Raw genomic sequence first — 15,880 nt, 5'->3', positions numbered from 1 at the left:
TTTCATTTATTACCACTTAACTGAATGCTGTCTCTAATTTGAAAGCCAATGCTACCTCTTATGCCTGGCCTGGATTTTCTATTTAATCTGCATGGTTTATTCAACAGTAATTCCAAGTAAATTAGCAAAGAGAATTCAATATTCTCTACCCATCTAACCAACTGCTTAGATTGGCCAGAGGGGAAGGTAAAGGTGAAGAGTGACCGTTTCCTACTGACAAGCAGTTGGTATTAGTTTCTTTATATGAAGAGACAGGCTTATTCACATCATCATCATCAAATCTGACTGAAGGATATTATTTGGAATTAGAACTGAAAACTCTCCAACACTGCAAACCTGCGGAATAAATGCAGGCAGATTTTTATGCCCCCTATGGTCCCTTCCCTCCTTCAGTGACTCCTTAGGGATCATCCCTGTCCTGGCCGTGATGTGCTCGGCCAGTCAGGCAGCACTGGATCGCGGTCCACTCTCTCTCCTTCCACCCTGCAGCACCCTTGCTGGACTCTTTTCTGAATCACCAGAATGCACCTGTGGACACGTGCTGCACTCTCTCAAGTCGGTGACGGTGATACAGCAGCTTGCCACATCAGCTTACCAGAGCAACGCTGAACATTTTCTTAGAGGCTGCTCAGTGCTCTTCCCTAAATAAATAAGCATGATGGGAATATCAGGGACCGTGGAAGGAACTGTGAGGGATTTTAAGCCTGGAGAAGTTTTAAAAATGATTATTTACACAATTTATTATGTGTGTCTTTGTGGTTTTCATTTTTTCCTGGTTTACATCTGTGGAAAAAGGAATGACTGGTCAATAAATGGAGCTAGCCTAGAGGGCTTTCCGTCTGGAAAAAAACGAAGTCAGAGGCCTACCTCACACCAAACTCAAACGTGAACCTCCAGATGGACCAAGATCCTGACAAGGTAGAAGAGGTGGGACAGTAACCTGTGCCTCCCAGTTAGTGTCCCCTCTCTGCCTTCAGGGCATGGATGTCCCTGGAAAGGCTGCTCTTCACCTTGGCCCGGCAGATGAAGGAAGGACGGGAGGCACAGGTAAACAGGGTTGGCAGGTACCACGCAGACCATGCTGTTAGGGTGGGTATCTGGTAGGAAAATCTAACATATTTTAAAGCTCCTTCTACTGTGATTATAATGGCTAATACAAATTTGTAATAGGAATAGCTAATATCCACTGTTCACCCACTGTGCCCTACTCATGTGTTCAACACCGTATATGCATTAATTAATTAGCTCATTTAATTTTTTAAGCATCTTTGAGATGTGAGCCACATGCCATAAATTTGCCCATTTATAGCATACACACTTTTAGTGTGTTCACAGAGTTGTGTGACCATCACCAGAACCTAACTTCAGAACATTTTTCTCACTCCCTGGAGAAGCCTCCCAGGCATTCGCAGTCACTCCTCACTCCCCATCCTCCCCCCCAGCTCGAGGCAACCACTAATCTCCTGTCTGGATTTACATTTTCTGGACTTCTATATATGTGGAATCATAACAATAAATCAATTCTATAAATGACTCTGTGAGGAATTATCATACCCATTTCACACATTTACAAAATGAAGATTACAGAGGTTAAATAATGGCCTCAGGAGGTGGGAGGGGACCGGAAACCCGAGTGTGTGCTGGAACCCATGCAGGGGTGGACAGTGTCCCACCTCCTCCAGGGCTCACAGCTCTGTCTCAACTGACAATGTCCAGTACCTTCTGTTTACTCAGGAAGGGGAAAGAATAACACGTCTTTAGAAACATTTACCTTAAAACTAGGCTTTCAAATAGCTAAGTTTTATTTTTCCAAACAATGTAATGTGAGCTGTGACCCGGAGCCCAGGAGAGGCTGCAGGGCAGGGTCACCAGTAGCTGGCCATCTGAGACCACTCTCTGCAAGGTACGGCACAGGAACGAGGAAGGTAATGTTTCAAGCTGACAAAGCTGTGGGGTTCTATGAAAGAAAAACTTGCAATTTTTTCACCTTCTATTTTTCATCAAGGAAGGAAGTGTGTTCCGGGAGAGGAAGGACAGAGGTGACAGATGGATAATGCTGTATCCAAACAAAGAGAAAATGAGCAATAGGAGAGCTTCCCTGTGGGCCTGGAGTCAGAATTTTCAGGGTCCCAGCCGTGACTACCTTCACACACACAACTTCTCTGCCCTCCAAAATACAAATTTTTAGTTTCTCAGCAAACCTCAAATGATAAATGGCCTGCTAAGAAGAAAGAATTGGACTAGATTATGAAAACTAGGATGAATGACAAACCAAATAGTTTACTCGGTTTAAATGACTGATGAGTCTCATTTTTCACGTTTTCTACATTATATAACATATAGTGAAAATTTAACCAGATACTTTAAGAAGCTCTTTTAAAAATATACCTCTATAAATTGTCCAATGGCACCTTTCTTGATGGACAAATGACCTTCAATAATCATTGTATTTTCCCTGGCTCCGCAAATTTGCTAGGCCTAAATTGTGACTTCATGTTGTTGGAACATTTCATTTCATTATTTTATGAGCTATGATCAGATAAACGAGGTTTATACTAAGCTTAAATCTTAAAGGTTTTTTTTTTTTTTTAAAGTCAGACAGCATTTATAGGGCCCCCTTTAAAATAATTATCCATTCTGCTAGAAAACTAATCTTCGGTGCTTTGGTAAACATGTTTACATTATTTCAAAAATAAATAGCTCTTGCAGTTGAAAATTAATGACCGAGTGTTCTGGTTGCTACAAGTCAGCACGACAGGATGAAGGCAGAGCACACGGCAGTCACTCTGCATCACGGTGATTAGTATGGCTGTGGCAAATCTCTTAGAAGTAATTCATTCTTAAAATGGAATAAAACGCTACCGTAATTCTTACTCTGGTTAAAATAAACGTGCTAATAAAAACCCGAGGATGAGATATAATTAATAGTTCTGTGAAATGTGCTGCCATGTGTGATAGGAGGGCAGTACAATATTAATTCCTCACGTTTGGTCTGCTTCTAAGATGTTCGTCAAGTGGGGTGATAATCTTCATCTGAGACAGGTGAACTCTGCCAGTGTCTTCTCCCTTTTGGCATTCCAAGTAATTATTTTCCGCCTGCTTCAGTATCACAAGTACGTCCCCACGCTGCAAGGTACAATATCACTCTCTGAAGCAATTATTATTTAATAAAACATTATTACTTTTTCCCCATTTTAATCTTTGGAGCCTAAAGCATTTAATACTGTATAAAACAGTAACAGAGGCCAGCGATTTTTTACATTAGTCAATAAAGAAAGAGCTGTACCTTACCTTACAAGAAAGTTCTCCGGGGTTTTGCGGGACAATGTCTTCCTTGGCAATTCCATGAGGCACCGACAGCTTAAACATAAACCAATGAAAGGGTTATTCACAATCAGATCACCTCCTCCTAAGTGGCTGATCATCTGGGGATCTGTAACTTCTCCAGCACTGATGCTCTTCACTTGGCTTCCCCGAGCTCTGGACCCAGCGGGGCCTGCCGTTTCTCACGCAGAGTCCTGGGGTGTGGACTTGGCCCACAGGACCACAGCTGCTGAACGCGGCCTCAAGTGCCCTTTAATAACCACAACTAGGAAGTTCTATTCCATAGGACAAGGTCCACCGAGGCAAATACTCAGCGCCTGACCTTACAGCCTTTAATTCAGGATTGGTTGATAGGGGACTGATGGCTTCTCTGAAGTGCTCGACTAGCTGCTTCCATTTGCCTTGACTCTCACCTGGATTCTCTGACACAAGCGGCTACTTAAACCCATTCCACTGCCTGATCGCAGTCACTTTCCGGTACACTCAGCCCTGGCTGATCTTAGAATGGCTTTTATATCTGTACTGCACTCCGTTCCCTGCCTCGGTAACTGCTGGCTGATGAGTGCAGGTCAGAGGGCCTGAATAATATGAAAGACACACCCAGGAGATGCGGTCACACAAGCTCACTGCAACGAGGAAAGGGAGGCTGCCTGGGCCCTTCGGTCACTCAGGAGCAAAGATGCAGAGTGTGAGGGTGCCGCTGCCTCTCTGCATCTCTGTCAGAGTACCAGGGCGTCTAATGAATCCAGATTCCTGTTAGCAATGGAATGGTACGGCTGCCACAGGAAAAATGAGAGATTTAAGGAATTGTTTTGTAAAGAGACACATTAATATTTTGAATTTATTAATTTCTTTGAGTTATTCAAATGCTTTATTGACATTATACAGCTATTCTAAGACTTATAAGCAAAACCCAGTTACCCTGAGTGGGGCTTTTAATACGGAGTAGCCAAAGCAATTGGCTATTACAGACTTTGTAATTAGTGACACTATTTTCAAAGTATGGCTTAATGGTTAAGAGCATTGGTTCAGAGACAGTTAATCTATGTTCAAATCTTGGCTCCGTCGCTACTGGCTTTGTGACCCTGGACAGGTTACTCAACCTCTCTGAGTCCTATTTTCTTCATTTGTATAGTAGAGATAATAATAATATCTACCTCACAGGGATGGTGTGAGGAATAAAGAGTTATTTAATATGTATAAAGTGCTTCAAACAATGCCTGGCTAGTAAGTACTCAACATATCAGCTACCACTTTTATTTATTTGTAATTTTTAAGTAACTTATCCCTAAGAACACCCCTGGGTTTTAGCAATTAAAATTTCATCAGTTTAAATGAAAATGAATATATCTGAATATATTACCTCATTCTTATCTGCCTATACCCTTCGCTTAGGAAGAGTAAGAAAAAATTCTAAAGAGCTTAAAATGAAAACAATTTCCAGCTCAATGATGGAAATGTAGAACAATATGAAATCACTCATTGCTGTTCTTGTTAAGAGCTATACTGTTGTACAAGTGTTTGAAAAGTGCATACACTCCTGCTTTCATTGTTTTTGTTCTAGAATTCATCAGGTTAACCGGACCAGAGCAGAGAGAGCGCATCAACTGTTTTCAAGTGCGGGAAACAAAGACAAAGGCTTAAGGACATACGATGAGAAAAACATTCAAAGAGAACAAAATTAATATCTCAACTATCTCAGTTACTGAAGAAAACTTCTAACTTGTAACTTTTTTTCCCCACCTTTTTAAAAACTTGAAGTATAGCTGATTTAAAATGTCATGTTAGTTTCAGGTGTACAGCAAAATGATTCAACTATACATATACATATTCATTTTCAGATTCTTTTCCATTATAGGTTATTACAAGATATTGAGTATAGTTCCCTGAGCTATACAGTAGGTCCTTGTTGTTTACTTTATATATAGTAGTGTGCATATGTTATTCCTAAACTCTTAATTCATCCCTCCATCCCCCTGTCCCCTTTGGTAATAAGTTTGTTTTCTATATCTGTGAGTCTATTTCTGTCTTGTAAATAAGCTCATTTGTATCATTTTTTTAGATTCCACATATAAGTGATATCATATGATATTTGTCTTTCTCTGTCTGACTTACTTCAGTTAATATGATAATCTCTAGGTCCATCCATGTTGCTGCAGATGGCATTATTTCATTCTTTTTTTACAACTGAGTAATATTCTATTATATACATAAACTACATCTCCCTTATCCATTCATCTGTTGATGGACATTTAGGTTGCTTCCATGTTTTGGTTACTGAAAACAGTGCTCTTACGAACACTGGTGTGCATATATCTTTTTGAATTAGAGTTTTCTCTGGATATATGCCCAAGAGTGGGATTGCTGGATCATATGGTAAGTCTATTTTTAGTTTTTTAAGGGACCTCCACACTGTCTCCATAGTGGCTGCACTAACTAGTAACTATTAAATGGACCACGATAATCGGGTTTACAAAAGTGGAAAATGAGGGGAAAACTATCGACCTTAATAAGAATTTTCTTTCTACTTTATTTGAAATTTGCTCTGTGGGCAAGGTAGCTATAAGGTACAAACTATATCAAGATATAAATATAGTATCTGTCAGAGATACTCCCATGGGTATAATCTACTGGGTCGGGTTTTTCAGAGTTTCTGTTTCTGCAATCTTCATCCTGCCCTGCTTCTTTTTCCTGTATTTCTCCTAATAAGAAAACCCTGCTTTAAAGACCAAGGTTTTATCACGGCCTACTTATCTAAAGCACTCTTAGTGTGAAGGGGCAACTCCACATGTGTCTCATCATCTTTTTCTAAGGAATAATGAATCTTATATACAGTTTAGGACAAACTTCGTGACCACAAATATTTTTAAAGCTAAATTTACCATGTATTTCCTGTAGAGAGGGTGTCCTGGTTTGGGGCGAGGGGGCAGTACCGGATCTTGATTTTTAAAGACTTGACTCTTGGTTTTCGAGAGTCCAGATGCCAAGTTACTTTGTTTTTTCTGAAGATCCATCTCAGAAGAAGACCGATTAAAAGGCAGTTTTTTACTTGATGTCCTGGTTGCAGGAAGTTTTGGGGGAGGTGGTCTCTCAGGGGCCGCCTTGGGAGGAGGCTGTCGAGCTGGTATGACTTTTCCACTTGCGGGTCTGAAAGTCAATGTGGTAGCTGTGAGTCAGTGTTTAAGTGACAGAAAGTTCTGTTTTGTCCTGTTTGTCCATACACACATGAGCATATGCAAACACAAAGAGCTTTTTGCTAGCGTAATGTAATTTTCTGAAACATGCAGGCTATGCTATTTTTGAGTAAGTGACTGCTGCATTAAACATTGTATTATTAGAAGAAATGCCACGATGTTCCAGCTTCCGCTTATCTTGCACTAGAGATTCATTAGTTCAAGACAAACAAGCATTTACTATCATGAGCTCTCTAAGGCCCCATCTGCTCTTAAACACACCGTGGCTTTCAGGAAACTAAGCACTTTCTACCAAAGTCTGAGATGAAAAGCTTATAATAAGACATCAGCTATTTGTGATGTGGTCTTATATACACGATTAGAAAAGGAACATCAAACTCCCCTAATATTCATCGTATAAGAATCGTCATTAAAACTCTAATTTAGCCTAATATAAAGCTAGTTCTGCAAATGAGATAGGACAATTATTACTTTGGAAGCTTTTCCTTTAATCCTAATGATAAAAATAATTTCCAACACAATTAACATCTTCTGATAACATCACAGTTTTTTTGTCCAAACAGCCCTGGAATTCAAGAGGGCTGGTCACTTCTGAGCATGAAGCCTGTCTCCCTTTGGAAAAATGCTTAACAATAGGCTGGTTTCTGATAACAGGGGAAGAGAGAGAGAGAGAGAGTGTGAGTGTGTGTGTGTGTGTGTGTTTCAGAAGTGGAGTTGTTTTAGGTTAGGAAAAGAATCTTGTTAATTTGTTTGAGAAAAAGTAATAGAGATCTATGTTTGTTCTCTGTGATTTTGGGGGGTTGGGTTTTTTTTAAAAGAAAAAAAGGAGCAGAGATTTATATAACCTGTTGTCAGAAGCTGACTGTAGGCTAAGTGTCCTGGGTGAATTTGTGAGTTTAGTGTATCTCTAAAAGAAAGTCCAAGGCCAGCAGCACTCAGTTTTGGTGACAGAAAAGACAGACTAGTCTCAGAGTCATTAGTTCTTCTCTAACTGACTTTTTGTAAGTTTTCCCACACTTACTTACCTCGGTGGCAACCTTGGGGGTCCTCGCACAGAACCTCCTGATTGACCAGCATGGTCAGATTCCTGCAAGTATGAGAGAATGCTTTTAAGTTAAGGTTAATTTGAAACAAGAGCTTGTCAAGAGGAATTATGGACAACTTTTTGGCTGGATCTCTAAGTGGAAATGTGGCTGAGTCACAGAAAGGAGCTTAAAAGAGTTTTTTATTCTTAAGCAATATTAACTCTCTACACTGTCCCTGTCATAATGCAAGTGAAGCCAGCAAGGAGGAGGCTGGGGGTCTGCTGCTATAGCCACGGCCCAACCAACTGCTCTGCGTGGTTACATGTCCAGCATATTCTGATGAATCAAGGATGATGTTTAAATCATGACAGGTCACACAGCAGCAATTTAAGCAGGCACTGGAGGGAATTTTAAAAAAAAATGTCATTTATTTATCCCATGACAACACTTACGATATGCAGCGCTCCTAAGTTTAAATACATAGCAAGTGAGTTGGTGATGAGTGTTTTGCTTAGAAGTGGCAGATCTCTCAGACTGGAGGGTTGACACATTGTGTGGTGGGTTCTGCACTGGAAGGAGGTGGGAACGTAACAGAAGCTTCAGGGTGGCCTGAAAGGAAGGTCTGTGAGGAGGAAGAGAAAAGGCCTGAAAAAGCAGAGAGCTTGTTCTGCTGCAGTGAAGGGGTTGGATGTGGGAAAGAGTAAAGGGGGACAGCGTGAAAAACAAACGATAGGCAGGGCTGGAACGTTTTGGTCTGAAAGTAGATGAGGGAAGGTGGAAGTGTGGACAGCAACAGGGAGGTCTGTCTAGGAGAAGAGATTCAAACCTAAAGAGGTTTTCTGAACGTGTTAACAGCCCAAGGATTGGGAAATGAGTATAATACGTGGAAATATTTTCACATCTTCTGTTGATCGAGAAGTTAAAGGATCTTAAAGCCAAAACTGCTGTTTTTTTTAGGGGAAAGCCCTCACTAAATTCTAATTCTGATTGAGTCTATTTTTCACCTTCCCTATTTTCTAAGCCCCCAACACTGACATCCAGGAAATAGTATTTCTCCAAGACCACCTGAGGGAGAAAAATGCTAGCTCTTTAAAATTACACTGCCATTTTTTTTTTTTTTTTTTTTTTAATAAAGGAGGTTTAACTATAGCTTGGGAATCTCTGGGCTAATTCAGGCTGTTTTCCTCCTTCTCATAAATGAGTTAAAACTCACTTTTATGGTTTTCAATTTGTACTGAATATTCACAACTTTTCCTTAAATACCAAATGATTAATTGCTAATAACTGTGATCATTTAAATATGTTTCAGTGTCTTATAATCCCATTTGAAAAAACAAATTAAGCTTGCCCTTAAAACTTGGTTTCACTAATGAGTTCAGTTAATGTAGTGAAGCAAGTCACCAGCTCATAAACCCTGCAATATTCCAGACTATCCTCCATGCCTTATAAATACACTGCTGCCTACATCCCCCCTGACAAATATGGCTATGATACTTGAAAAACTCATTTATTTCCTTGGCCACCTTTAAAATGAAAACAAACAAACAAAGAGAAAAGCACTCTAGCAGATAGGCAGGAAATTTCATTGCTTTTCTCAAAATTACAGTTGTTACATATGTTAACAGTTAAGGACAAATTTAAAAAAATACATTTGTATAAATTTGACATGGAAAGTTAAAGGTGGTGTACTTGTATAAAGACACACCACATAATCCTAATCTTGTACCAAGTATCAGCTGTAGTTTTCTCTGGGTGGTTCTATTTTTATAGGAAACCATAAATATCTTTTTAATTTCTCATTTGTTTGTAATGAACAAAATAAATCAGAAAACAAAGGCAGTATACTCAAATCCCCCAGGAATGTTAGGCACATTTTGAAAAGCACTGCTGCATCGGACACACTTCAAATACTAAGGACAGGGGACCGGTTCCTGCAGAAGCCACGATCTCAGTGTTTGCTCAAGTCCAGGTCTGTGCATGGGTCCTGCCAACAGTCTTTTGGGAGATTATGGATTAGGGATTTCCTGCTCTTCAACATTCCACACATGAATGAAGCTCCTCTGTATCTGCTTTTTGTAGTTTTTCTCTAGCTGTGACATCCCTGAACTTTGGCTTTTGATATGTTTGGATAAGCATTGTAGGTCCTGGTGAAGTTGGTTTTTCTGCTTGTATTTCCCTGCAGGTGCCATCATTTTGTTCATCTTCTTTGAAATGGTTTCTTATAGTCTAATTTCAAAATAATTCTCCAGGTTTTTTTTTTTTTTTTTTTGCTGTATTTTCAAACGACAGATATTTCTTCCAAGACCACATTCTTTTCTGTTGGAATCACTAAGCACCTCTGCAGATGTTTCTTCTCTTCTTTCTCTAGGAATTGGTACCCCTTCTCATGTCCTGGATTCAGCAGCTCCCGTGCTACGGCTTTGATTCCTTACACCTACTGGGCTGCGTCTCCTGGCTCCATTCCTGCCTTCCTTGGGGGAGGCTTTGGGAGCCTTGGGTTTCCACAGTGGGCAGCAGGGCACTCAGAAGTGTCTTCTCCTGCTGACAGAATGGCTCCAGTGGCTCCCAACATTCCTCACCCTGAAGATCCTCACCATTTAACTGAAGAACATGAGATTTTGCAACTACTTGTCCTGTGATGGAAAGTTCCCTGGCACTCAAGGCTGGAGACATAGAAGAAGGCTTTGTCCTATGCCTCATCAGGAGACACGATTGTCAAAGACCATGCTTGTTCTCACGGGTCATTATACTCATGAAATATTCTTTCTGGAGACCCTCTCCCACACCTAAAGCCTTTGTGGCCTCTGGTCTAAAATCCATTCCGTAATTGTAACTCTCAAAACAAAAGGAATTTCTCAGGCGTAGATTTGACTTTTTGGCCCTGGAAATCCATGTGCGTGACTTCAGCCAAATCATTTACTTTGTGATCTGTTTCTCATCTCTTCTTCCTTCAGACCCAGTGTGTCTATTATGGTATGTATTTATTAGAGGACATCACAGAATGCTTTGACCACCCTACCTTTGTAAACAGTGCAGGACAGGATTTTCCTTGTGTTGTTCATGTGAGGTACAAACAGTTATGAATATAGTACCTCTCCAGATGGTTTAGTTTATTCTAACTTCCTTTTCTTGTTTCTTTTTTTAAATGTTGGAGTTGCTTTGTGGACTGCTTAACACCAAATGTAATAATATTTTAACAGAGCTTTATGGTTTATAAAGGCCATTACATGAGTAAATGATGGTCTATGTGCCCACGCATCATCCTCTCATTGTCTTTTACAGAGTAGAAGCCAGTAACCTGCTCAAGTAACTTTTCCATGGAAATCTGGGGGTTCTCCCATTCAATGATAGCATGGTAGGAGCCCTATCATCCTCTTTTGCGTTTTCTTGGCCCAGTTTCGATAAAAATTTATTACCAAGCACTTTGAAATGCAAGTGATCACTAAATTTTAATTCAGCCTAAAGGAAAATCTCATTAACTTGATATTGGCTAATTCAATTTAATGTCTCCTTCAAAGAAATTTCTCTTCACTAGATGATTAGATGGGTTTGCATGTATAATAAGCATAGTTAATGCACAATGTAAAACCATTATGAAATTTGAACTGGAAATTTGGCTCAGAGACTTTAAGAACTGGTTTCTTTTGAAACAAACCTTAAAGATAATCATATGGGAATTTCAAAAAGTATGGGGAAATAATATTGAGGTTGAAATTTCTTTTTTAAAGTACATATATTTAAAATTTTTTGACTACCGTCTGTTGACAAGTATATGATACAGAACTATTTTTTTAAATTTAGAAAATAATTCTCCCTTAAATTTCAGATGAACAGATTCTTATGATAATCTCTTAAAATTATGTCACTAATTGGGTATTTTAAATACTGATAATTGAACTAAATCTATTTCCACAAAAATTAAAGATTTTTGGAGATTTTCAATAACTTCCTCATTATTAGTGGCATTTAAAAGATAATGCCTTATACTGATATAGGAAAAATAGTTTTATAATGAAATACAATAAATTAGCTTAGTTCTTTTATTCTATGGGGATTTTTAAAATATTGGATAAGTACATGGGGCTTAGCAATTGGTTTATAATAAAGGTTTTTTTTTAAAAATCTGACCAATAGTAAAAAAATTTAGACATCAGCTAAATATTTAAAATTAGTGAGTAGTTTAGTCTTCAACCTAAAATAATCTATAATGACCACTTACCAAGTTTCTGGTTCTGTCAACATTACTGAGTTTTCCAGACACTGTGCTGTAAGTGTTTCCAATAGGCTTTTCAGTAGGGAGAGGAGGTGGGCTTTGTGGATCCTCCTCATGTAAACCTAGAAAGACAGCAGTAATTCTTCAGTAACTTCTAGTCTTAAGGAATTCAAAGGATGAAACGATTGCAGCTTCATTCCTTAGGAAAATGGCTATTGCAAAAAGATCCATTCAAAGAATGGATAGCTAAACAAATGAGAAAGAGCTCCTGGCAACCCTCAGAAAATTATGGGTTAGTAGGCAATGGTTAACTTTACCAAGTATTTTTTTGAATGTTTTATAGAGAGTAAAAATAATGCTAAATAATTACAACAGCATCTAGCATTTGTTGAGAACCTTCTGTGTGTCAGGCATTAAGTTAAGGCACTTCATTCACACACATTTCTCCAACCAACAGCTGTCTAAGTGCTAGATCTGTTCAGCCTACAAGCTAGCAGCCACATGTGGCAATTTAAACTTAAATCTTAATTAATTAAAGTTAAATAAACTTCAAGTTTCAGTTCCTTAGTTGCACTAGCCACATTCCAAGCCCTCAGTAGCTACATGTGGCTAGTGGCTACCATACTGGACAGCACAGATATAAAACATTTGCGTCTTAGCAGAAAGTCCTATTGGGACAGCATTATGCTAGATAACATCCTACCCATTTTACAGATGAAGAAACTGAAGGCAAGAAAATAAATGATCTAGCCAAGGTCTTAATGCTAGTAATGGTCAGATCAGGGGTTTGAACCTAAAAGCCTGTGCTCATGGTAATAAGGCACGCTGCTTCCTAACAGGTGGTGTTTCCAACCCCCTCCCATCCCAATAATTACATGTGTTTTCTTATTCATTAGCTTCAGATTAATAGGCTTAACTGCCCCCATTTTAACAAACAATACCTTTACATCCAAACTACATCCTTAACTGAGAGAGAGTACACTCCCACCTTATTTTAAAGAGAAGAAAACAAAGATGACCAGATTTAATTAGTGACAGCTAATTAAAATCTGTGTGCAAAACACTTGGAGACAGGATGATGATAACATACTACAGAAGGCTAAAGCCACCTTCTACTGGTTTAGGCATTTATAGGAGATGGGAATTTTTCCTATTCTTTGAAATGAACACTCTCTGCTTCCATTTCACGTGAAAAACCTGTAACACGAGGATGATTTTTCAGATTCCTGTTTTATCCACAGACAGGAAAACACTCTCAAAAGGAGGAAAATACCCAGGTCAGCGCCTCAGAAAACAATGATTCAGAGACAGACAAACGTTCTTAGGGAGAGGCAGGACTGCTCGGGAAATTACAACACACACAGGGATGGTCCAGCTCAGTCACCATCTTGAAGATTTTCTCTGTGCTGCAGTTTCCTTATTCTTACAAGGAAATAATGAATCACTCAGGATATAACATTGTTGTTGCAAACAACTGAAGGGTGAAAGGAGTAATAGTATGAAAATAGAGAAGAGATAGCTTACCGGAAGGACAGGGCACAGTAACTATCCGGCGGGGTATGTGGGGTGGGTAGAGATTTCAGTGTCAAACAATGTGATCAGCGGGGATATCAATGAGAAATGTGGCATTTGTGCAAAGACCTCAAGGAGCAGTGAAGAAGGGAGCCACGCAGGCCCCTGGGGAAAAGACATCCGAGTCACAAGAAACAGGTCCCCAGGGTAAGAAGCTGACAGGTTCACAGAAAAGCAAGGAGTTTGGCACCACATAGCTGTTCCTTTCTTCCCTGTCCATTCCAAGTTCTTCAGACGCCAAAAGTCTTATTTCTTCTCCTCTACAGCATGTATGCATTGCTTAATGGTTGTAATAGTAAAATTCTGGGGAACTGGTTTTTGATATAAATAGAAATAATTCTCTAGGAACTGGCACTTGAGTTCTCTTACCCAGAGCAGTATAGAACTCAGCTTTCTAATAGTTCCTGGAGCCTTGTCAGAATATCAAGTTAAAGGTACTTCCTCAATATATCCTCAGGATTTCAGGACTACTAATCCAATTTCTAAGTGTGCAGAGAAGAGTCAACAATGCAGACTTGAGTGTTCATCCTTAGAAAGGCCTGCTTACAAGCTTGGTCCTTGCTGGCACATAGGAACTTGAACTTAGGGAAGGTTCCCACCAACTCTAGAGCTGGTGCAACAAAAGAATACGGTTTATGCTGAACACTTGCTTTCCTCCTGGGAGTCTGAAATTTTGGTATGTGCCCAAATTCCTGGAGGTGCCCATGCAACTAGCCCTCAGTAGAAACCCTGGGTGTTGAATCTCTGAAGGAGCATCTCTGTTTGACAACATTTCACACACATTGTCACAGCTGGTTGCTGGGGGCAGGGAGGTACTGGGAGAGGACTCTTAGAAGCCTGCATGTACCTAGTTTCCTCTAGACTTTGCCTCCTCCACCTTTTCCCTTTGCTGATTTTGCTTTGCACACTTTTGTGTGATAAATCACAGCCGCAAACGCAACTATATGTGAAGTCCTGTGAACCCTCCTAGGGAACCATGAAACTCGAGGGGGAGGGTCTTGGGGACATAACAGGAGAATGCCTCAATGTAAAAGTTGTACTACTTAAAGCCACATGAGCTTCGGGCAACATTTATTATCATGTATCTCACGATGCCTATTAAAAAACTCCAAATACATTTAACAAGGTAACAGCAAGCAGGCAGACAGCCCAGTGAGCTCTCATGTCACTGATTTGTGGGCTATATAATCCTTCCCAAAGAAACTTGCCACCAGTTCTTTGGTCTAACACTACCATATAACCTCCTAAGATGCAAGAACCCACTAGAATTTGGTCCCCTAGACTTTCCTCCTCATTCGTCATGGAAACTCCATTCTATCTTCTCACTACTTGGCTTAGAGGTATCAAATTAATCAAGAGACTAAAACCAATGCAATCTTTCTGGGTAGTCTTTTATAGAGAACCAAACCCCTAAACCAAAGGGGCTTCACGGCATTCCAGGGCAGGCCTGCAGTATAACCCTGGGAAACTGCAGGTCAGAGACCACGACACACCTGCCCTGCTGTTGGGAGGAACGGAGCGGCAGAATCTCCTCTTAGACAAAGGAGAGGATGCAGAAGCACTGAATGAAAGGAGACGGAAGCAGAGGCTCACGGAGAAAGCTGTGTGACCACCTGAGCAACGCTGGGAACTGCTCTGGAACCCACTGTGTGTGAATTCATGTGCATACACACGCACACACTTTTTATTAATCTCCAGGGTCTAAGATAAATAGTTCTGGCCCTCTTTGCTTCTCTCTTACGATAGTATCAGATTTATCTGCATTATACAAATACAAAATACAAAATTTTATTTATTGTACCATTAAAAAGTCAAGGAAGTATATCAAAATGTAGTGTTACACCAGTTTAAAAATATTTTTATACATTGTTAACGTCTTTATAACTTTTGGTTATTGCTCTTAACACAATTCACACATAGCTATATTTAGATTATGCTGATTGGAATAATGTACTCCTGATAGACATAAACAACTTTATTTGCTATCAGTTTCAATTACTTTCTAAACATATCTTTACCACTGGCACCAACACAGGACACTACAATTGTTCTGAATTTCAACTTTCCTCTATTCCCTCTGCCAAACGACGATGTTTAAAGAGAAGCGAAATCCAAATTTACTGTAATTGTCTAAATAGCTGTGAAAAAACAGCTTGCTTTTAAATGTCCTCGATTATGAATAATAATAACAAATGGCTGGATTACACACAATTTCAAAAGCAGACACTGATAAATTAGCATATATTTCTCCCAGGCTCCTGGAGAAGCAAATAAACGAAGCAGAGAAGTGCTTACATTTTCCTGGTTTGGCTGGAATTCGAATCACAGTGGGCTTCCTGGTGGGTGCTGGTTGAACTGCTCGTTCCTTTATTGGTTCTGTTTTTGTGGGGAGCTGAAAGGGATCTAATGAGAAACACAGTTTATTTTGCATGTTTTGGTTAACACGGACTCAAACAAAAAACTGTATTCATAATTAAAGAGTCATATTTTTCATGCCCTAGGGAAAACTATTCATGGATAAATAAAATCTCAGTTTGCAGAGACAAAAACAA

The 15,880-nt window shown here is 39.6% G+C and overlaps 1 protein-coding gene across 8 annotated transcripts in view; it reads right to left on the bottom strand.

Moving 5' to 3' along the window:
• Nucleotides 1-15,880, bottom strand: part of SH3D19 (SH3 domain containing 19) — a 156,209-nt gene that overhangs the window by 14,235 nt on the left and 126,094 nt on the right. For 7 of the 8 annotated variants that reach the window (XM_031464811.2, XM_064490296.1, XM_064490466.1 and 4 more), the window contains 6 exons: nt 15,624-15,731; nt 11,763-11,878; nt 7,544-7,605; nt 6,207-6,471; nt 3,292-3,360; nt 2,986-3,126 (listed from right to left, as the gene is read on the bottom strand). In XM_031464811.2, coding sequence (XP_031320671.2) covers nt 2,986-3,126; nt 3,292-3,360; nt 6,207-6,471; nt 7,544-7,605; nt 11,763-11,878; nt 15,624-15,731 — 761 coding nt within the window. The remainder of the gene's footprint in view (nt 1-2,985; nt 3,127-3,291; nt 3,361-6,206; nt 6,472-7,543; nt 7,606-11,762; nt 11,879-15,623; nt 15,732-15,880) is intronic. The other variant, XM_064490337.1, reaches the window with a different exon arrangement.

The sequence above is a fragment of the Camelus dromedarius genome, chromosome 1, assembly GCF_036321535.1.
Source record: "Camelus dromedarius isolate mCamDro1 chromosome 1, mCamDro1.pat, whole genome shotgun sequence".
In the NCBI taxonomy this organism is placed as follows: Eukaryota; Metazoa; Chordata; class Mammalia; order Artiodactyla; family Camelidae; genus Camelus; species Camelus dromedarius.
Note: the sequence above shows the minus strand (reverse complement) of the source record. Positions and strands in the feature narration are given on the sequence as shown.